This window comes from Peromyscus eremicus, chromosome 9 (genome assembly GCF_949786415.1).
Source record: "Peromyscus eremicus chromosome 9, PerEre_H2_v1, whole genome shotgun sequence".
Classification (NCBI taxonomy): Eukaryota; Metazoa; Chordata; class Mammalia; order Rodentia; family Cricetidae; genus Peromyscus; species Peromyscus eremicus.
The window spans coordinates 91,630,768-91,654,110 of record NC_081425.1 but is presented as its reverse complement, the minus strand read 5'-3'; the positions used below and the strand labels follow the sequence as shown (position 1 = coordinate 91,654,110).

At 47.0% G+C, this 23,343-nt stretch overlaps 1 protein-coding gene across 1 annotated transcript in view; it reads right to left on the bottom strand.

Moving 5' to 3' along the window:
• Arhgap22 (Rho GTPase activating protein 22) overlaps positions 1 to 23,343 on the bottom strand; it is a 141,043-nt gene that overhangs the window by 75,366 nt on the left and 42,334 nt on the right. The window contains exon 3 of the mRNA XM_059274124.1: positions 9,044 to 9,131. Coding sequence (XP_059130107.1) covers positions 9,044 to 9,131 — 88 coding nt within the window. The remainder of the gene's footprint in view (positions 1 to 9,043; positions 9,132 to 23,343) is intronic.

The following is a 23,343-nucleotide window of genomic DNA, read 5'->3' as shown; positions in this document are numbered from 1 at the left end:
ATATGAAATTAATAAATATTAAAAAAAATCTTTAAGTATGTTTAGAGTAACTTAGGCATGTGTGTACTTCTTGAACCACATATTTATGCAATCTGGATCTGGAACAAGTACTTCCATTGAAAATTAGTGTTTAAAATTGATGATAGCATGCTTAGCCCTAGAGGAGCCATCTATATCCCTCCCTCCAAGGCTCAGAGAACAAGAAGGAAGAGGGGAAAGAAAGAACGTAAGAGTCAGAGGATGGGAAGATGTGCATCTTCTGATATGGCATGACTCATTCATGAGCGCACTGCAGCTATGGTCTCCTGCACAAGGCTGGGCCTGACAACATTCATCATCACTGGGTCCCAACCCCTCCCCAGGGGTCCATTCAGTTAGTGCTCGCTGGGGGAGGGGTGTCATTTTCACGAGTGGTGTAGCCTCTGGTAAGCGGTCCAGGCTTCAGCCAACAGCTCCCCTCCCCCACCAGTCACCACCCATGCTCACACAAGCAACCCTAATTAAACTCAGTGGGTTACATGCAGAAAGCAGACAAGAAATGGGGAGGAGGCTGTGCAAAAAGAGGGGTTTCACAGGGAGAAGAGGGGGCTGGTGGGACAGGAGAATGGAGAATGAAAACCATTAAAATTCATTATAACAGTATAGGAAACGTTTGAAGAATGAAAATTTATAAAAAGGGAAAAGAAACAGAAATGTTAGTGTCTAAACTGAAAAGTGCCCAAAGTGGAAAAGCACATTAAATTTAGAAAGAAAATTAAAATATTTCAGTGGGGTCTAGAGATGTGACAGAGGACAAGCCAGCATGCCCCGGGCTCTGGGTTCAAGCCCCAGTCTCTGAGGTCCTCCCCACCATTTTACCAAGGTTGAAGTAGTAATGCGTGGGATCTGGTGGAATGAATAAAATGTTATTAAAATACTTTTATCTAGTATCATTCGGTTTCTCCTTTTGTCAGGGATGGTTACTAGCAAGCGAGTTAGTGACAACTACAACTTGCTGTTGAGTGTTGGTCTAGATAAGTGTTTCTCAACCCATGGGTCGTGACCCCTGGGGTTAAACAGCCCTCTCACAGGGGTTACCTAAGACCACAGGAAAACACAGATATTTATGTGGTGATATTTTATTTGTGCTGAAATGTGATATTTCATTTGTATGTTAATAAATAAGGTTTGCCTGGAGATCAGAGGTAATAGCCAGCCATAAACAGAAGTCAGGCGGTGGTAGCACAGGCCCTTAATCCGATCACATGACAGGCAGAGTCTCTGTGTGTTCAAGGACACAGCCAAGCTGGTGACACACGCCTTTAATCCCAGTACCAACCATAGAGACCCGGAGGTCTGTATAGACAGGCAGTGACGAGGAAGTGATGTGGCTGGGCTTAGAGCCAATGAGAAGGCAGAACAGGAAGGCAATAATGGTGCAGGTTAGACAGGAAGAGGCTCTCTTGGGAAGCTATGGTGATGTGGTGAGCTAAGGTTAGTTGGTGGCTATTGTCCTGATCTCTACGTCTTGCACCTCTGTACTCGGCTCTGTGTTTCTTATTTAATAAGACTGTTTAGAAATTCGTCTACATATTTACATTATGATATTTATTTATTTATTTATTTATGTTTTTTTTCAAGACAGGGTTTCTCTGTGTAGCCCTGACCGTCCTGGAACTCACTTTGTAGACCAGGCTGGCCTCAGACTCACAGAGATCCACCTGCCTCTGCCTCCTGAGTGCTGGGATTAAAGGTGTGAGCCACCACCACCTGGCCTACATCACAATTTATAACAGTATCAAAATTATAGTTATGGAGTAGCAACGAAAATAGTTTTATGGCTGGGGGTCACCACAACATGAAGAATTGTAGTAAAGGGTCGCAGCATTAGGAAGGTTGGTAACCACTGTTCTAGAACACGATTTGAGTCAAAGGAATCAATTGCACCCCCACATCCTCTCACCCCCCACCCCCGCTTCAGGAGCATTTCCCCAAAGGACATCAGTGGGAGTCTCCTGCACCAGGTCCCATGTTTAGCTGAAAGACTTGAGCCTAAGACAGTAGGAAGACAGACCGAGAGGCGGCAAAGGGTAAGCAGCCATTCCAGAATTTGCTGATTCTCCCACACTTGCTGGTGGGAGTTTCTAATTTCATTTTTAGAAACGACCCAGCTTCTGGTGTTCTGCAGCCAAACTCGGTGGGACTGCACAGGGTCAAAGCTGAGATGCAGGCTGGCTGGTACCAGGTGCGGAGATAGGAGCCTATCAGCTCCCCCCTCCCTGCTCAGCCTGCTGCAGGGATCCTGGCTGTTCCTGGCATGTCAGACACACTGTATCACTCTCCTACAGAGCAATCCCTGTGCTGGCTCCCCTTCAAGGTCAGGTCTTAGAGACAGCGGATTCCAGCCTTCCTGTCTGTTCCAAACTGCAGGCTGCATCAGGACAGGCAGCTGTGAACTCTAGGCTGGAAGGCAACTCCGCAGCATTCAACCTCCCCAGAATAGGACACCCACCTCCACGACCCCAGCACAGCTCCTGACCCCTGGACAGCCCTGCTGCCTGGTCCTTCCTTACAGCTCCTGATGTCTGGTTGATTCTGTGTGGTCCTGCTGCTTTCTCGTCAATTTTCTCTTGATCTGTGTTAGCTGGAGCTAGCTTCTGGTACCCACTCCCGGAACCCTTCTGAAGCAGGCTGAGCAGTGCAGACTTGAGAGCCCACTTAGTTACTTGGCTGAAAGCCCAGGGTTCTGGTCTACATCCATCACCCAACCCACCTGCCTCCCTGTGGAAGCATCATGTGAACAGGGGAAGGAAAGGAGTTACCGTGCTTCCCTGGCTGTTGAATTCACGAACATCACATGGAGACTGGCCTGCCCGGTGCCTTATCACTCTCAGCCCAGAATGTCAAAGCAGCCCTCTCACTCCTTAGCCCTTGTTGGGTTTTGAGGGAGGCCTAAATTGGGCTTAGGGCCAGACACCCAGAGTGCCAAGAAGGCCTCCTGGGATCAAGTATGCAGAGATGGGCAGTACAGGGTTTACCAGGATGCTGTAGGAGTGAGAGAAAAGTCTAGGCAGAAGATACAGAGCCCTCCAGTGCAGCCCCTCTGGGAGGGAAGGACCTGGCTCCCTCAGGTCTCAGAGAGCTGATCAGAGACAGGGCTCTGGCCTAGAACTAGCTCAAGGTATAGCCCCTCTACCCTCTGGATCTGGGCTTCTAGCAAATTAGGAGGCTTGTTGGAGTGGAGGTGTCTCACCTGTGGGGTGTTTAGCACAGGTTAGACCCAGGGCTGGTGAGATCAGCATGGTAGTGCTTGGCCTCCGTATAAAAAATGTACACAGTGAGTATTTAGCTCTCTGACACCCATATCCTGCTCCACAACTTCAGAAACCCAACAAGCTAGCATTTATCAATCACGAAGAAGCCCTGCTAATTCTGCTTCTGAGCCCTACTCTCCCAGGTCAGTATTGGGAAGAGGTGAAGGCTCCCCTTTTCTGTGGTTCAGTTTCCAGGTAGAGCCCAGAAAATGACTGACATTTTCACCTGTAGTCCCCTGGGCCTGTCACTCCCCTTATCTGCTTGACTGCAGCGCGTCTGTCTGGGTCAGGACCTTGGTGCCTGCCCTCAGTCAGCTAACCTGCTTGGGGGCATTGCATGGTCTGACATCTTGGGATACGTCATCTTCCTGGGGCACTGCCAGGAGGTGGGTGGCTGGCTACTCACTCTTTCCTTCTCCACAACAGATGCCACTGGCAGAAGGGTACAGCTGGGGTAGCAGTGCCCTCTGGGGTAAGGGGTCCGAAGAAGCTTTCTGCTTCTAGCGTGGCAAAGGAAAAGGGCAGGGTGACCACAGAACAAGCCAGCATCACTAGACGGATCCTCCTTCCTCCTCCTGTTTTTAATAATTACTGTCAGTAAAACACGGGCCACAGCTTTAACTACCCCATTATCACAGCCTCCTCACGCTCACGTCCAGTTAGTCCTTCCTCGGTCCTCTCTTGAAGATTCTAAGTCTCTCAGTCACCACACTATGGCCAGCCTCTGCTCACTGCCAGCCCCGCGGTGCCAGAATCCGAAGTTCCCCTGCCGAGGTCTGAGAGTCACACTGCAGGGGAATGGTTTCCACTCTGGCAATGAGCTTGACCCCCTGTGGGTTTCGGTACTTGCTTCAAATTCCATTATCCCCTCACTGAGCACTTTGGAATAAAGCGATAGATGGGTGTGTGGGAGGGGACTGTCCTTATCGTGTTCTGTGTTTTAAAACATTTCTATTGATGTGTGTGTACGTGCACTCTGCACACTCCACAGCATTCAAGCAGAGGTCAAAGGGCAACTTTGGGAAGTTGGTTCATGTTTTCCCACCATATAGAAAGTTCATCTTGGATCACGTTTTCAGACTTGGATTTCACTGTCCTGTTATCACGCTCTTCGTGTTGCTGTGGGAGTGAGAATGTGTCTGTCTCTGTGACTCTTAGATAAATAGTTCTCTAAGCAGCGAGGCAGGTCTACCAGCTCTCATAAAACCAGCCTTGTCATCGGTCCCAGCACAGGTGAACTACGCTTCACGGAATCCCCTGAGCTGATGTGAGGCCATGTGATTTCCTTCCGGCCAGCCGGCTGGGAGAACTAATACAGCCACTGCTAGGACTGGACCAGTGCCTCTCCCAGGAGTGGTGCCTAGCAGAGACAACTTTGATGCTCAGACGAAACAGTAAGGCAGGAAGGTGCATGGAGACCAGCTGCCTGTCAGTCAGAAGTGCTCACTGTTGAATACCCTCTATCAACACCCCCTCCGACCAAACACACAAAAGCTACCTAGTGGGCAATCAAGAAGACATAAAGTGCTGGAAACCACGCTTTTCAGCTCTCTTGAATTTAGTAAACGGTGACCTCCATGTTCTGTATACCGACTAGGTAGTGTGGGGCCATGGACCACAGCCAGACAAGAGAAGCTTTGCCCTGAGTGACACTATCCTCTTATGCTTTGCTCAGTGGCTGGATCTGTGTGATTCTCGGGCTCTTTGTCACCAGAGGTGAAGCCCGGATGAAAGGGTTGCTTGGAGATGGCCTGCAGCACACCCGTACTTTAGCCTTGGCAGGTTCTTCCACTAGGTGGCACTGACGGCACTGTTTTCCCTCATTAACTTTGCTTACACAATTGTCACTTTCTGTAGGGTTGAAGGCCACAAGAGGATCTATGAATTAAACTTAAGTGGATGATGCAACATATGATCACGCTAAGAATGTTCACATTTCCAAGGGCTGTCAAGTTTTCCTTCTTCTTGGGGGATGAGGGTACCCCTTGGAGAATGAGGGACTGTCCCAGGATTCTTCCTGGCCCTGTGCCTGCTAGAACACTGTCAATGAATCCTTCTTCTTTCCTCCTGTCCTGCCATTGATTCCAGGGGCACTGGACGTGGGCTTCACTATTAGGTGTCTTTCTGTTCTTTTCCGCTCTTTATGCCCGAGATCACTCAGGCACCCTCAGAATGGCGGGGAAGACCTACCTGTACAGACAACCCTCTCCTTCCCAGCCTTTGGTCTATCCACTTCAATGCTGGGAGACACCAACATGGACCCTCCTGGCCTCACTTCCTACTTCTACCCCCAGGCAACTGACCTCAACTTAGTAAGTAAACAAACTATTTACCTCGTCTTGAGCTCAGGATGGCAATGTCTTCTGAGTCTTTAAGGGCAGAGGCTGTGCCCTGCTCTCCCCAGGGGCCCTGGAGGCCAGCTCAAGATCAGGGACACACCAGCGGCTACTGAGCTTTGAGTAAGAAGGTTCACTGAGCATTTTTTAGTTACTGCTGTGGTTTAAGGTGGGGTTACTCAACCCTCTCTTTTTTCACCCCTTCCTTCCTTGTCCGTGCTGGCCTCAAAATTGCAATCCTCCTGCCTCAGCTTTGTCATAGCTGCTACTACAGTACTTATTGCCATTCTGGGCCCCACCCTTATTACTACCATTATTACTCCTTTTCTAGCTTCAGCAAGGCCCCTGGACAGAGCCTCGGTTGGGAACTGTGGTCACACAGAGCTTAGCCTGGGGCAGGCTGACCTAGGGGGTCCAGGCTCCCCTTCTGCCAGCTGTGTGACCTCAGGGAGGTTCACCTAGCATCTCTAGGCTGCCACATTTCCATGGGCTATAAAGGGAGTGGAACATTTCCAGCTGTAGCCAGAACTTCCTGAGCCCCTTGGGACCAGGTTGGTAGGAAGTCCCAAGATTGCAGAGCCCCTGGAAAGAGGGAGGGAGAAGGCGAGCTACCCCAGAGCCCCGACCGGCACTAGTGCTGCGTTCCCTCTGCACATGGGTGTGCAGTCCTCGGAACCTGAGCGGTCCCTGGTCCACCCCTCTGGCTTCCCGGAGTGGCCTCAGCACCTGCTGCTTCTACCTGAGATCTTAGGAGGAGCTGCCTGACAAAGGGCAGATATGGGCAGTTCTGAGAGCCACACAGATCCGGTGTTCAGTCAGGCAATAGCTTCTGTCCTGGGAAAAGGGGGTCCTTGGGCTTTCCTTCCTGAGACCATGCCCCCAAACCTCACAGCTGAAGCATCAAAGACCCAAAGGTCAGAGGGTCAAGTGTCTGCGCTTTAGGGAGCCTGAGTGTGTGGCTTGGGGATCCAGGCGGCCTGCTGTAGTTTCAGGGTCCCTACCAAATCTCATGTTGAAATTTAACACACAGGGTGAGGTGTTACGGGGGGGGGGGGGCCCACCACGGGTCTGTCGTGAGAGCTAGTTTAGCCCTGCATCTTGTATGCACCACTTTTACCAGGTGATGCCTTACGTTCTTTGGAATTCTGCAGACTCCCTGTGTGTGAGAAGACCCCTTGAGCTTCGACACCTGGTCCTCAGAATCATGATCTGAACATATCTTTTTTTTTTTTCCGGTTTTTTCGAGACAGGGTTTCTCTGTGTAGCTTTGCGCCTTTCCTGGAACTCACTTGGTAGCCCAGGCTGGCCTCGAACTCACAGAGATCCGCCTGGCTCTGCCTCCCGAGTGCTGAGATTAAAGGCGTGCGCCACCACCGCCCGGCGATCTGAACATATCTTTATTAGTTAAAATGTTTGCGTGTGTGTGCGCGCGCATGTACATGCTTGTATGTGTGTGTGCGTGTGCGTGTGTGTGCGCGCGCGCGCACTGGGATGCATGTGTGTGAACTCAGGCATGAACATGCCATGGCATGCGTATGTGTGGAGGTCAGAGGACGCCTCTTCAGAGTCAGCTCTCTCCTGTCACCTGGTGAGATCTCAGGATGGAAATCACGTCATCAGGGCTGCACACTAGCACCTCTATCCACCGAACCATCTTGACGGCCCATTTTTATTCTTTATGAATCTCCCAATCTGTGGAATTTAGTTGCAGCAACAGGAAACAGAGTAAGGCAAAGCTTCAGCTCTGCTACTAGCTGGCTGTGTGCCACGGCACAAGCTGCTGCTCTTTCCAGTCTCCAGGGTCTGCTTTTAGAAAACAGGGAGAAACACGCCCACTGCCTTAGAGAGGCATCCCGAGTATTGTGATAGACAGAACCATGGCTCACATAATGTCCGCGCCCAAGTTGGGCGGTGGTGGCACATGCTTTAATCCCAGCTCTCAAGAAGCAGACACAGGCGGATCTCTGAGTTCGAGGCCAGCCTGGTTTACAGCGTGAGTTCCAGGATAGCTAGGACTACACAGATACACAGAGAAACCCTGCCTCAAAAGACAAAACAAAAACAAACAAACAAAAAAAACCCATGTGCCACAATACCCATCTGAGAAGTATATATTTGTAGTTTTACTTTGTCTATTTCCCCCAGAATACCCCAGGATAATGGCCTGCAGATTTCTTAGCCTGGGTTCATGTTACCCCTTGGTAGAGAGCAAGAGCCAGGTCATTTCCTCATAGTGTTTGGGGGGTGTCTACTGCACCTCTCTGTGATTGTAAATTTAATGGCTCACAGACCCTCCCATGGAGTATCGTAAACACTCAATGCTTCCCAGAAGTGTCCTGTCCCTGCCCCTACCTCTACAATCACTCTTCCCATCATGCCAGAGGTCTCTTTCTTCAAGTATCTGCCACTGTCCTTAAAGACCTCTGTCTGCAAACATTTTGGCCCATACGTAAGACAGTCCAGAAATGCCAGAGTTAACCCCCAAGGCTGTGTCTCTCAATGGTTGGCTGGTGGGAGTTGGTAGGAATGTCTCCAGCCACCCATTACCTGGGAAAGGAACCTTCGAGAGGCCCATCCCGCACCACCTCAGATGGTCCCAGTGAGACAGAGCTGGGTGTCATTACATCAGTCCATTCACTAGCACATCCTAGTGGTCCTTTCCCTGCGTCCTTCCTCACGCTTTAGGGGACCACTTCTAGAACACATTGCCCAGACCCTGTCTCAGGTGGAGGTCAAGGAAAATAAAAACACTGGCAAAGTGGGCCCTGCTGTGACTGCAGGTCACCTGACAGACACATATTCAGCTCACTAAGGACCACACTGACCAACTTGGAACTGTAAAAGCCTTTTCTATTACTGCTAACGGGACAATGGGTCTGTGGGGTCCATTATAGTACTGTAATTCTGCCTTGGGATTCCCAGTAAGTCTAATGGTGGCCTTCTGAATCAGTTCACAATAGACTGTGCTCTTATTTCTGTGTGTATGTTTGCATCTTTACCCTAAGACAACAGTTCTCAACCTGTGGGTCACGACCTCTTTGGGAGTCAGCATATCAGATATCACCCTGTATATCAGATATTTACATTATGATTCATAACAGTAGCAAAATTACAGTTATGATGTAGAAACAAGATCATTTTATGCTTGGGGGGGGTCACCACAACATGAGGAACTGTATCAAAGGGTCATTTTCTCTTATCCAAGAACTAATTATCCTAACGACAGATTGGATTTTCTTATTCCATCCCCCCCACCCTCCCCACCCCGTCTTTCGAGCTTTGGCCCAAATTTTGCCTTAGTTTGGGGACAGTGTCAGCCCTCCTGCAAGAGATTGGATTGTGGGGGCCAGAGCACAGTCATGCCCCCATGGGGCCACCACATCCCCTCAGCACACCACAGCCCCCTGGGCCTACCTGGAGTGATCTCAAACAGGTGTTTCCCTGGGTCCTCAGGGTCTGGAAGGAGTTCGTTCACTTGTGTCCCTTGTAGAGAAATAAATCCCTGAAATGGAGACAAACACAAATAAGAAACCTGAGAAGGCTGGGAAAGGTTCCTTGGAGTGGAGGGTGGAGCCAGGGCAGGGCCCAGCCCTTCTCCTGGCAAGGCAGGATGGGTACCAGGGAGGAGTATGTGCTTCCTTTCTGAGGCATGGAACTAGGCACAGAAGATGCCCCTCCCCCAATCTGCACACACAGTTGCAGGGTGGGAGGGGAATCTTCCAACAAAGGGTGGGCTGGGACTTCCCAGCGTAAGACAAGACAAAGCCTGGGCCGGGATGACAGAGCTAGGCGATCCTCCATCCCTTGCCTCTCCATTCCAAAGGCTCACTGTGGTCTCCTGGGCCAGTAGGACCCCAGGTGTGGAGAGTGAGAGAGAGGAAGGCTAGTTTTCCAGAGCCCTGGAGGTGACATCAGGGATAGACAGTATCACATATCTGTGTGAATCCAATCTGCCATGTCCAGGCAGGATGAGGTTTCATTCATTTTTCTTATTGGTTTTATTTGTGTATTCAATTTTATTATTATTATTATTATTGTTATTATTTTGGTTTTTTTTGAGACAGGGTTTCTCTGTGTAGTCTTGGCTGTCCTAGAACTCACTCTGTAGACCAGCCTGGCCTCAAACTTAAGAGATCCACCTGCTTCTGCCTCCAGAGTGCTGGGATTAAAGGCGTGTGTCGTCACCGTGCCCAGCTCAATGAATTATTAAGAGATTTCTATTGCGGATTGAACCCAGGACCTCTCATATTCTAGGCACATGCTCTCCCATTGAGCTGCATCTTCAGCCTGAGGTTTCACTTCTTTACCTACAGAATGGGAGTCACCAACATGCACAGTCACCAGCCTAGACAGTGGCATCTCTCTGTCATAGGTAAGCATAGTTGTCCCTTGGAATCCACACTGTATTGGCTCCAGGACCCCCTGGATGCCCTCTCCAAAACTCTGTCTATATGTCTGTATAAAAGAACATTGACCCTCACTTCTCAGGAGAGTTTCATAAGCCAGCTCTTGCTTGGTAAGTCCTCCCCAAAGAGATGAGGTGTTGCTTCCCACACCCACAGGCTAGTAAGAGCCCTCTTTACCCTCCAGGGAAGTTCCTTCATGTCATGCATGCATGCTCAGCTTTGCTTAGACTCCATGTGGCTTGATGACCTACACTTCTATCGTCTCTATGGAAAGCCATTTTAAACTCCATTCCTGCAGTCAGCTCTCCAGGTTCAAATCTGAGCTCAGCTTCCGATAAATTGTGTCACTTCTCTGTACCTCAGTTGCTTTATCTGTGCATCTGGAGTCACACTAGTTCCTTGTAGGGTTGTTCTGAGCATAGATGAATTAGTACCTGGGATGTCCTTAGCATAGGTCCTGGCACACAGTGAGAACAAACTGTGTGTGTGATTTGTTTTGAGTCATGGTCTTACTATACAACCCTGACTGATGTGGATCTCACTATTTAGACCAGGTTGACCTTGAACTCACAGAGATCTGTCTGCCTCCTGTCTCCTGAGTGCCACCATTCAAGGTGTGTACCACCACACGGGACTGAGAACTGTGTGTTAGCTAAGTACACCTCTCTATTGTGTCTGGACTCCACACCAGGGAAGTGGATATATCCATGAGTGTGCATTGGACCAACTGAGAAGCCCATCTGCTTCACCACATCCCGTTCCCACTCCTATGCCTGCTAGCAGACACTCTCCTCCTGGGCCAGTAACATTTTAGTGAGTCCTCACAATGCCCCCCCCATGGGGAACTATAGTCCTGCTTTGCAGATAAGAAAGCTGGGGGGACAGAAAGGCAAGGCATTAGCCTGCAGCTGAGTCAGGCCTTTTCTGGCAGATCCTGACCATAGAAGGGTAATAGGAGCCTATGTCTGCTGGCATTGGTGCTTCGGGGACATTTGGAAATGCTTCTTCTCATGCAAGCAACATCAAGGCAGAATGCTATCTGTACCCACAGATGCTTGCTCTAGGGAAATTATAGCCATAAGCCAGGGATCCAGCTGGTAATGGCTGTAACTGAATTACTGGTTGTGTTCTTGCGAGGGAACCTGGAGCTACAGGGAATAAATTAGGACAGCCGCCCCAGGATGCGGGAACGTGCTCATTAGAGGGCGTGTGCGAGGTCCATCACTGCGTCTCGGCACTTGCTGTTTCGGTAACCGACTCTAATGGGGTACTTTGCTGTGTTTTCCCTCTGCCTCAATAACTGTCACCCACACAATGGGAGAAACAACATCTTCACTGACATTACCTTCCACTGAGGCTAAGGGAAAAAGCAGAAATAGCTTCTGTTGTGGGAACTGGTACTATGTTCCCGGCTCTTAAACCTACAGGACTGATTTGATCACGAGCACTGTGAGGCAGGTGCTGCTGATGCTATCTCCTTGCACTAGAGGATAGAGGTGGGGGAGGCCAAATTCAGGCTCCCCTCTCCGCTGCTAGCAGGGTGAGCTGGGATATGAGTTCCCACCTGCCCACTCTGCTCCCCACCTCTGTGACAGAAGCTTCCCACCAGCTCAGCTTGCTTCCAGAAGGGGACTCTGGGATCTATGAGTCCCTTTGTACTCCAGTGAATCCCTGTGTGGCCCCATTACTGCAAGGGACCTTGGCACCAACCTGCGGCTTCACTCAGTACTGAATCCCCAACCTTCCCAAAAGTCAAGAGTGAAGCTTTAATCTGAGGCTATTGGGGTTAAGTGGGGCTGGGTGTGGTGGTCCTAGGAAGACTGCTCTCCTGGTTGGTTGGGCAGGGTGACGTGTGTTAACACTGTAGTGAAAGTACTTGTAAGGAATCCACCAAACATCCCATGCAAGCCTGAGCTTGTCTCCCAAGCCACCCCAGAGCTTGTTAGAACACAGAGGCCTGGGCTCGTGTGGTTTGTCAATAAGGAAGACAAAGCCCCCAGTTTGAGTGTTTGCCATCCTCTGTAGGACGCAGGTCTCCTTCCTTCGTGGCCAGGTTCATGAGGTCACTGAGTGTGGAGTTGGGACGAGATTCACTGTAGTGTTTGCCACACAGCTGGTCACCTCAGAGGACAGTCAGTGACACCAGTTGAGGAAAGATACAGGTGTGTCTGAGTTCTTACCTTTGCTTGTACTACAGCCAACTGAACTGTGGGCCCAGGGCAAATGAGTTGCTCATCGTGGGCCTGTCTGTTCAGAGCAGCACTGGACTCCATCCTGGAGTTTTGAATGCCACAGTTCTGGGTAAAGTAACTGAATTTGCATTTCTGCTGAATTTTCTGATGTTGGCGGCCCCAGGAATACACTTTGAGACCTGCTGGCCTAGAGCAGTCAAGGTTGGTGCTTTTCCTCTGAGTTCAGCCCTCACCTAAATTTGCCTCCCTGTAGAATAATAACATTGATTCCATGGGGCCACCGTGACAAGACAATGGCTTGTGATCTGCTCCAGAGAGTGGGGCCGTGTTTGAAATCCTGTCCCTGAACACGCAGGTCTTAGGGGCAATGAGTATCTGCTTCTGTCCTCTCAGACAACACTCCAACCACAAAGGTCCTGGGAGTTTCTTGGGGGGGAGTGTCCAAAATAGACATTAACAGGATCCAACTGGCTTTCTTATAATAGGGTGGGGCCAGGGCTTGGACACTTTGGCTCTGGAAGGGGCCAAGCTCATAGTCGGCACTACAATGGCACAGTTTGTTGAAAGTCTTATGGGCACACAGTGAAAGCACACAAGCTCTAAGGCTTTTCCTCCTTTCCTCAGGTCTGAACTCATGGGCATTGGCTGTTGTACATTTGCTCAGCCTGCATGCCTGAGCTCATCCCTAGAAGTTGCAGCTGACCTTGCTCATCTCTAGCTCCATGTCTCCATAGTCTATTGGTACAGATGGCTCATGAGTTAAGAACACAGCATTCTTTCTCCAGCAGGGCCCCACAGCCAGGATTGCTGCTGTCTCCACCACAGTGCCTGTCCCAGCTCCCCCAGCTTCCAGGGAGACCTGCCCCAGCACCCAGAACACCTGACCACAAATTCTAGAAACTGCATGCAGAGAACAGAACTCTGGTAAAAGGACAGGACAAGCCCAGCTGAGGGGTTTTGGGGAGAGAGTATATTCAAAGACAGTAGTGAATTAAAATGCTTACTTAAAAATCATCATCTACTCAGGCATGGTGGTATATGCCTTTAATCCCAGAACTTGGGAGGCAGAGGCAGGCAGATATCTGTTAATTCAAGGCCAGCCTGATATACATAGTGAGTTCCAGGATAGTCAGGAATACGTAGAGACTCTGCCTCAAAATAAATGAATGAGTGAATGAATGAATGAATAATAAAAATCTATCTTTTATATGACATATTAAATGCAAATTCCAGAAGCTCCTTAGGCTGAAGAAAAGTGAGTTAGCGACTAACCTCACTCCATCTCATGTGCCTAAACCTCACCATGGGTAACTTAGGGTGCAATGTGACCCTTAGGGGCTGTTTGAAATTCTGAAAGTCCACTACTCCAGGTTCTGTGCACATTGTTTATCTACTGCTACCCAATATACCCAAACCTCAGCCTAAAACTACCGTATTATTTTGTCAGACAGCTTCTGTAGGGCAGGAATTTGGAAGTGGAGTAGTTGAATAGTCCCGAGGCTTTATAAGGAGACAGTTAAATACAGAAACCCGAAAGCTTGAAGAAGACCAGAGATATGTTTTCAAGTTGGCTCACTCAATGGAAGCTATAAAACAGAGTCCTGAGGCACAAAGCAGTGTGTGAGAGACAAATCCAGCTGGGAGGATTAACTATATAATAAACTCTGCAGTGGAAACATACTTAGAGAGCTTCAAAACAGGAACCCGGAGAAAAGATACTTTTTAAAAAAGATTTGTTTATTTATTATGTAGTGTTTTGTCTGCACACCAGAAGAGGGCACCAGATCTCATTCTAGGTGGTTGTGAGCCATCACGTGATAGCTGGGAACTGAACTCAGGACCTCTGGAAGAGCAGCTAGTGCTCTTAACCTCTGAGCCATGTCTCCAGCCCCCAGAGAGAAAAGATAATTAAAAAAAATTGAGCAGAAGGGCTGGGGATTTAGCTGAGTTGACAGGACACTTGCCTAGTGCGCACAGGTCCTCGGTCTGATCCTCAAGGCTAAGCTAGTATCACTTGTTAATACTGACTGCAATGGCGCTTGCCTGTCATCGCAGCCTGTGGGGGTGGAGGCAAGAGGGTTAGAAATTCAAGGTCACCCTTGACCCAGGGCAGCCTGGGCTGCATGAGCTCTGTCTTCAAACAACAACAACAAAACACATAAGGCAGAGTACTAGTGAGGTGTGGAATGATTCCACACAACCAAATATATACGTAATTACTCTTACAGAAGGGAGAAGACTGAGAAATGTTTGGAGAAATGGCCCAAAACAAACCCATAGATTCATGGACTTCAATAATCCTCAAGAACAAGAAACCAACAGAACTGAAACGTACACGAAGCCACACCAGAATCAAAAGGCTCAAGGCCAATGTGAAAAGGAACTCCTAAGAGGGACCAGCACAAAATGACACAGTATGTCCCCAGGAACAAAGAGGAGGCTGGGAGCCAGTCTAGCAAGGCGTTTGAGGTATTAGGAACACACGCAGATACAGTCAAGCAACAACACAACCAAGCTCACATTCTGAATTCAGTGAAAATAGCCTTCAAAAGTGTAGATTAAATAAAACCCTTTAAAATATACAAAGACACGGGGCTGGAGAGATGGCTCAGCAGTTAGGAGCACGAGTGCTCTTCCAGGGGTCCCAAGTTCAATTCCCAGCACCCACATGGCAGCTCACACATGTCTGTAACTCCAGTTCCAGGGGATCTGACACCCTCACATAGATAAACATGCAGGCAAAACAGCAACGTATATAAATAAAAATAAATTAAAAATATATATATATACAAAGATCAAAAGTATTCATCATCAGCATGCTTAACTAAAAGAACTGTTAGAGACAATCAGTTGGCAGAAAAATAGTATTCCATAAAAAGGAGAAAGGCGCCCAGTCTCTAGACTCTTCTCAATACGGTGTCAAAGTCTTAGCAATAAGACAAAGAAAGAAAGGAAAGGGTTACCAAAGGAAAGGAAGAGGTTAAATTATCCCTATTTGCAGATAATACAAATCTGTACTTAAGAGATCCTACAGGCCTCACCAGACAACTTTTATTGTTTTATTTTATACATGCATTTACTGTGTGGAGAGGTCAGAGGATAACTTGTTGAAGTGGATTCTCTGCTTCCAGAAAACTTACAGGTCTGATAAACACTTTCAGTAATGATGCAGGAAACAAAATTAACATACAAAATCAGTTACTTTTTTACATACAAATAATAAACTTCCTGAGAAATTAAAGTAAAACTATACCATTCAGCCATAGCTTAAAAATGTACAAGAGCTGGACAGTGGTGATGCACACTTTTAATCCCAGCACTCAGGAGGCAGAGGCTAGCCTGGGCTACAGAGTGAGTTCCAGGACAGCCAGGGCTACACAGAGAAACCCTATCTCCAAAAACCAAAAGCTAAAAAAGAAAAAAAAATACAAAGAATGTGTTCATATATGAGTGCCTCAAATAAAAATTATAAATACCAAAGCAAAGCTAACCAAGAAATGGTCAGACGAAAGACCTCTGCAATGAAATGTTAAGATAATGACAGCATGGCTGGAGAGAGGGTTTGTTTGGTAAAGTGCTGGTGGTGCAAGCATGAAGGCCTGAGTTTGATACTCCAGAACCCATATAAAAAGCCAAGCATGGTCATGTGTGCCCGTAGCCCCAGTGCCGGGGAGGTAGGGACAGGGAGGTCCCCAGGACTTGATGGCCAGCCAGTTTATCGGAATCATCAAGTTCAGGTTTAGGGAGATAGAGACCCTGTGTCAAAAAGCAAGGTGAGAACAACTGAGAGAGACCTCAGCTGTCAACCCCTGGCCTCTGCACACACAAGCACACACATGAACATGTGTACACACACAGATAGACGCACACGAGATACTAACAAGGCAGTGACAGCAGATGCAGGAAGCAGAAAGACTTTCCATGTTTTGGGATGAGTAAATTAAGTATCATACTGTGACACGGTTACCTTGCCAAAAGCACTCTACAGACGTAATGCAATCCCTGTGAAAATTCCATTGACATTCTTCACAGAACTAGAAAGAAATATCCTGAAATTTAAGGGAAGCCCAGGAGATCAAGGTAGCCAAAGCAGCCCTAAGCAGAAAGAGCAGTGCTGAGGAATCCTAACACCAGACTTCAAATTATCCTACAGAGCCATAGGGACCAAGACAGCATGGTAATGGCACACAGACATACATGTAGGACAGCAGAACACTCTAGAAGACCTAGAGTAAACCCAGATGGTCACAGCTACCCAATTTTAGACAAAGGTGCCAAAAATATACACTGGAACAAAAGATGGTCCATTCAACAGCTAGTGCTGGCAAAATGGATGAAAATTCACCTGCAGAAAAATCACATTAGATCCATATCTCTCATTCTTCATAAAAATCAATTCAAATTATATTAAAGACCTTAATTTGAAACCTGAAATGCTGAAACTACTAGGGGAAAACACTTCAAAAATATTGGTACAGGCAAGAACTTTCTGAGGAAGATTCAAATAACACAGGAAATAACCTGAAGGATTGGCAAATGGGGTTACATAAAATTAGTTTTCAAATCTTCATCTATATATTTAGTGTGTGTGTGTGTATGTATGCATTTTCATGTCATTGTGTGTGTGTGTGTGTGTGTGTGTGTGTGTGTGTGTGTGTGTATGCCCATGTCATCGTGTGTGTTTGGAGATTGACAGGAACAAATTAAACGTTGGCTAAAATAAATTTGCCTTAAGTATAAACAACGGAAAAGGATGCATCATGCTACTCTAACCAAGGAAGCTGGCGTAGCTAAAAATAGAAGAAAAAGGAGGTTTCCATCAAAGGAATATTCTCAATGGTGAAAGATAATCCATACTATACGAAGGTACCAATTCATTGGTAGAACATGACGATGTTAAAAGTTTAGGTTCCCAATAACACATTTTATCTAAAACACACAAAGTGAAACACACAGTGCTAGTAAAACATTTTAATGTCTCCGCCAAGCACGTGCCACTGTGAACATGGGTTGCTAGGATGAGGATATCTCTAGGCTGAAGCCAACCTGGGCAGTGAAACAAGAATTATGTTTTCTCTCAACATGCCTATGAATCATTGGGGGCTTGTATGGTATAATAAAGCAAGGAAAAAGAAAGAAAAATCATCCATATTGGAAACGAAGTAGTAAGACTATATTCATAGGCAGCATAACTGTCTACACGTAAAATCTCAAAAAAGCTACTAGAATAGATAAGTTCCTCAAAGCTCAAGGTTCAAGATTAATCCAAATCTAAAGCATTTTTTTTCTATACAGTAGCAACAAATAATTGGAATCTGGAAATTGAAACTGTTTTAAACAGCATTAGAAATCTAAAATATTTAGGAATGAATACACTAAAGGATATTTCAGAGCTGTGCACTGCAAATCACAAGCCATTGCCTGGAGAAATGAAATACAGGCTATATAAATGGGAGGTATATTAAGTCCATTGACCGGAAGCTTTCCTGTTGCCAAGGTGCCAAGACCATCTGAAAGGATCTATATATTCAGTGACGTTTCAGTCAAAATTTCAGTAGACATTTTTGTAGAAACTGGCTAATAATTCTAAATTTCATAGAAAGCCCTAAAGGACCTAGAACAGCTGGACAACTTTGAAACAGAACAGTAAAATTGGAGATCTAAAACTACTATTTCACATTGAGACTTCTTATAAAAGTATAGTGAATGGCCAAAACGGGACACTGGCATCAGATAAACCAATGAAACAGAACAGACAGTTCAGAAACAGACTGAACATATTGAACAGTTTTTTTTTTCAAAGACAAGCCTCACTATGTAGCCCCACAGGCCTGGACCTCACAGAGCTCTGCCAGCCTCTGCCTCCCAAGTACCTCTCAGTCTGTCTGTCCATGGCCTTAACAACTCTTCTGTTAAAATGCTTAGTCCCCAGTAATCTGTCTCAGTGTCCTGTTGAACCACCTGTCCCATCCACAGTCTAACAGTTGTGTTTAAAAAACAACTATTTTTATGATGGATTCAAATCATAACAAACGAAGGAAACGTGGAGATACCTATTCTGTATGAAAGGCCTAATCCTGTATTTCTTTCCATCCCCCTGGTAAATTACATAAAAAACTGGTTGAGAACAACCATCTTTTTTGTTTGTTTGTTTGTTTGACCTATTTAATAAAATCTGTGCCTGTTTGTGAGTATACTGTATGTTTTGCAATACAAAAAAGATTTATTGATTTATTTCATTTTTAAGTGTATATGTGTGCATGTACGTTGCATGCATGTGTAGACACATGTGCGCAAGTGCAAGTGCCCATGGAGGCCAGAGGTTTAGGTCTCCCTGGAGCTGGAGTTACAGATGATAAGCAAACTTAGGTCATCTGTAAGGTCAATAACTCTACCATTGAGCCATTTCTCCACCCCACAGACAGACCTTTTAGTGCTGTGAATGAACAAAGTCAGACCCCAAGCCAGAGTGCATACTGGATGTTCACCCACTTAGAAGAGTCTATGAAATTCAACATTGGGCCAAGATCATGGCACTTCCTGTGAAAGCCTGCTGGTGAGTTTGGTCCCCAGAACCCATGTAAAGTTGACCTCTGTCCTTCCCACTCCCCACTCCACTTCCTCTCTCTCTCTCTCTCTCTCTCTCTCTCTCACACACACACACACACACACACACACACACACACACACACACACCACTGCAGCATTAATATACCCACAACCCTCCCCACCCCTCTTCATGGGATAGAACACATTAATTTGTTCAGGTGATTAGGACAGGCACATCTTTGATGGGAGGCATCTATTTGGACCACTGGTCTGTGAATCTACTTCACATATATATATTTTATGAACTCTGACATTAGCTCAAGTAGTTTCTTTTCTTGTGGTACTGGGGATTAAACCCAGGACCTCCAGCACGATGTGTAAGTATTCTACTACCAAGCCACACCCTTATCCCTTAAACCAAGTAGTTTTGATGAAAATTTGGTGTATAAATTGAAATACACAGTAAGCAGATTTCAAAGACAGTACGAAGAATGTAAAGTATCTCAATAATTTTGTATGCTACCAGACTGAAATAAAAGTATTTTGATATGTTGGCATAAAAAACTTTATTACTAAAAGACAACAGAAACATAGGCAAAGTTTATTAACAAGAAATCCATAGCATAATAAATATGTGCAATGGTTTGAGTGTGGAGTTCCCCCAACATTTCTATGTTGGAAGTAGTACCCCAAATGTCAAAACTAAGAAGTGCAGGCCTCTGGGAAGTGATTAATTAACAATAGTGTGGAGCCCTCCTGAATGGGACCAGTGGCTTTGGGAAAGGAGCTTGAGAGACCCCACAGACACAGTGAGAATGGGTGCTCAAACTGCAGGATTTGTAAGACGTATGCACGTCTTCCGTACATATACATACTAAACTGTCTCTAGATTCCTTATAAAACCCACGCAGTGAAAATGCTATGTAAACAGTTGTCATATAATATTGTTTGGAGAAATGGAAACAGACAAAGAAGAAAGCCTCTATGTGTTCAGCCAGGCATAATCTTGTCTTCTCCAATGTTTTTAACCTGCAGTCAGCGGACATGGACAGCCCTCAAGTAATGGAGGGTCAGCTATGTTCAGGAAGGGCACGGGATTCTTATACCTTGGGAGGGAATGGTGAGGCGCTTTTCATGTTCTACCCTGTAATGTTTGCGTCCAGATAAGAACATTTAAATAATATTAAAGTTCAAGAAAGGACAGTTAGATAACTCATGGAGTGCTGCTATGGCCTGAGTAATGGGCTGTTGGCATGTGTCTCCAGACACCCACTCCCTGCACATCCCCCTTCACGTCAGGAGCAGGCCAGCCTGCTCAGCCCTTCCACAGTCCGGAATGTCCATCCATCACTTCCAAACAGAGAGTGATAGCCTCTTCTTCTGCGAACATTTCGCGTGGCAGGCCTCTCAGTTCTCCTCAGACTAAAATGAGGTGGTGATTCCCCTTCACATCCTGTGACCAGAGTCTGCACAGCGGCAGAATTCTTCTTGCCTGTCTCTAGTCAAATGTCTCACACCCAGGACTTCAGTCGTGAAAGACAGGCAGGCATTGCATCTGAGACGGGCCTCACATGGAAACCTCCAAGTTTTACCCTCAGAGAGGTCAGGTCTCAGGCCTGGCCCACTGCTTATGGATATTAGGCACTAGGACTGAGTCCGCCTTACCTAGCATTTCCATCCCTGTGGAATGTTGTAGAGGCATCTTCCCCCAAATGCGTCTGAGTATTTGATGGGTTGGGGTACTCAGAGGACCTGGGTTGGAGCTGGGCTGTGCAGATGCCCAGGACCTCTCAAAAAAAGATAGTACTGAACACTCTTATGACTGGGGCTTAGAGGTCACACTGGGCCTTCAGGTGATACCTGTGTTACCCACAGAGTCCGTTTCCTATTCAGTAATGTGGGGGTGTTTTGAGGATTTCCTGAGCTAACTCTTGGACAGCTCTGGGTCTGGCACCTGGAGAGAGGATTGCTGTGGTTAGTGAGATACATGGTCAAGTTTGTTTATGATCCAATGTTGTAGGATGCAGAATATATGCATACACACATATGAACTATTGTCAGGGGAGGTGTGGAGATGACTCAGCTGTTAAGGGCATTGGCTGCTCTTCTAAAGGATGTAGGTTTGGTTCCCAGCACCCACACTGGAGTCTCACAACCCTCTGTAACTCCAGTTCTAGGGGTGTTCCAATCTCTTCTTCTGGTCTCTACTGTCAACGCACACACACAGCACACAGACACACATGCGGGCAAAACACCCAGACACATAAAATAACAAAAATAATTTTTAGAAAAAATTATGAGGTTTGTAATATTGAAGTATTATCCCTTACATGGGTCTTAAAAGATGGCTCAGGCCTGGTTTTCTGACCTTTAGACATGAAAATATTTCTCCGGGTCCCCCCATTACCATACTTCATGTGTCATGAAATAAGGTAGGATTTGGGGAGTCTGAGATGATGGTAGGGTCCTTCTATGAAGTTTATGACATCATCTGGGACTCCCGCAGGGCCTGAGATGGCGGCCTCTCCTCCACTTCCCTGGCCCCTGTGGTTTGCCTTAGTGTTGAAGTGTTTGCAATCCTAACTCAGCTCAAACTTAGTAAAGGGAGTCTTTCTGGGAAGTCTTCATTTTTCACCCTGACTGTGTGAAGCCAGTCCCTGTAAAGAAGCTGAGCGATAACCTCCTCCCGGGCGGAATTTTGCAGAAACCTTAGTTTAAGGAGCAATCACTCAGGTTCCTTATCTGGTGCAATTCTGATGGGGCCTCAGATCCATCTTCAGAAGTTTTAGCCATCTGACACCTAGCCAGGAACCAGATCTCTCCGAACCTGACATAAATAATACAAACCTGAAGGACTCTCATTGCCAAGTAGGGAGGCAGCTTCCCTCCCTTCTTATCACCATGTCTGTGGCCAGGAGCCATCACCCTCCACAAGGCAGAGACCCCGCGCAGGCACAGCAAAGGGCAGAGACAAGTGAGTTTTGGGGCAAGATGCTCACGTTGCTGAGGGGTGGGGGCGATTCGGTTGTCTGTCTCTGCTAAGACTCTGTCCTGACAGTTCAGAGTTCAACACGGACTCTGGGTGTTCTCCTCATCTGTATACCAGGACTGGCCCAGGGAACATGGTGTTCCACACTGTGTCTTGGAGCTTCTGCTTTATCTGGAAAAATCTTAGACCCAGGTTGGAGTGTGCCTTAGGATCAGTGTCCCAAGAACAGACCATTATGTGGAAGTAGGGTTTGGGGTTCCCCATACCTTATAATTCCCAAGCTGTGATTTCCGTCCCAGTTATGAACCACAGAAGAATCCAGCTGAGAATGAAGGATGAGTCTAGGCACGGGGCACTGGTAGAGCCCTCAAGGGTGCCCTTTCCAAGGGGGAAGGTCCTGCCTTGTTGTGCAATTAGCTGTGTGACAAACAGATTGAATTCTAAGCTAGACTCCCCAAACTGTATGCCCTGACTCGCCCCAAGTCACTCTGGGAAATTCCCTGCAGATGGGGGTATTCTGCTGGCTGTGGATGAGGCTGCACCAATGACCCCAACAGCACCCTGGGATTTCCCCTCCTCCCTTGGCCTGTCTCTGTGAAGACATTCTAATGCCTATTGCGATGTTCGTGAGCTAAGATGCTGTCCATGTTGGGAAGAGTCTGTATGGAACCAGAGCTCATAAGTTCAAGTGTCCCGCCTTGGTGGCAGCTTGAGTTAGGATGCTGAGTTGTGTCCCAGGGTGCTATGCGGCAAGTGGGGCAGAATGCTAAGCCAGGGATTTCCTAAACTCTCTAGTGTTTATCTGCCCCAGCAGGAGGGGGAGAGGCAAAAGGGCATGCTGTTTTGTAACAGGCTTTCAGAAGGTTCTAGTGTCATCAACTCTCTGTCTACTACTGTTTCTGAGAGGTCTGAGGGCGGGAACACCTGGCGAGGCTCTGCTAGTGGATCCGGAAGGCAGTGATGGCAACACTAACTTCAAATACCCTTTCAAACATGCCCATGACCTCTTCCTCTTCCTTCCCCACTGGGTCAACCTGGGAGGTCACAGGGACAGCCTCAGCCTCAGCCTCAGCCACAGCTGATGTTGCTCCACAGAAAGGTAAACTTTTGGTATGTTTATCAAGACGATCCCAGAGGACATCAGTGTTGGTTATTTTAACTAATGAGATCCTATTTTGAGAAAATAAATATTGATGTCTTGAACTACTTACCCGTACACACCACACACACACACACACACACACACACACACACACACACACACACACACACAAATTTTTGAACAGTAGCATTATTAAACATTGTCTTTCTATATTGGTAAAGCTTCTTAATAAAACAATAGTCCCCTCTTATTCCATTTCATTTTCTGAATTTTCAGTTACATTTGGCCAACCACAGTCTGGAAATATGAAGTGGAACATTCCAGAAATAATCATTTTAAACTATGTATACAAAATTTTTGGTTTCAAGTCAGGGTTTCTCTGCATAGCCCTGGCTGTCCTGGAACTCACTCTGTAGATCAGGCTGGCCTCGAACTGAAGAGATCCACCTGCCTTTGCTTCCCTAGTGCTGGGATTA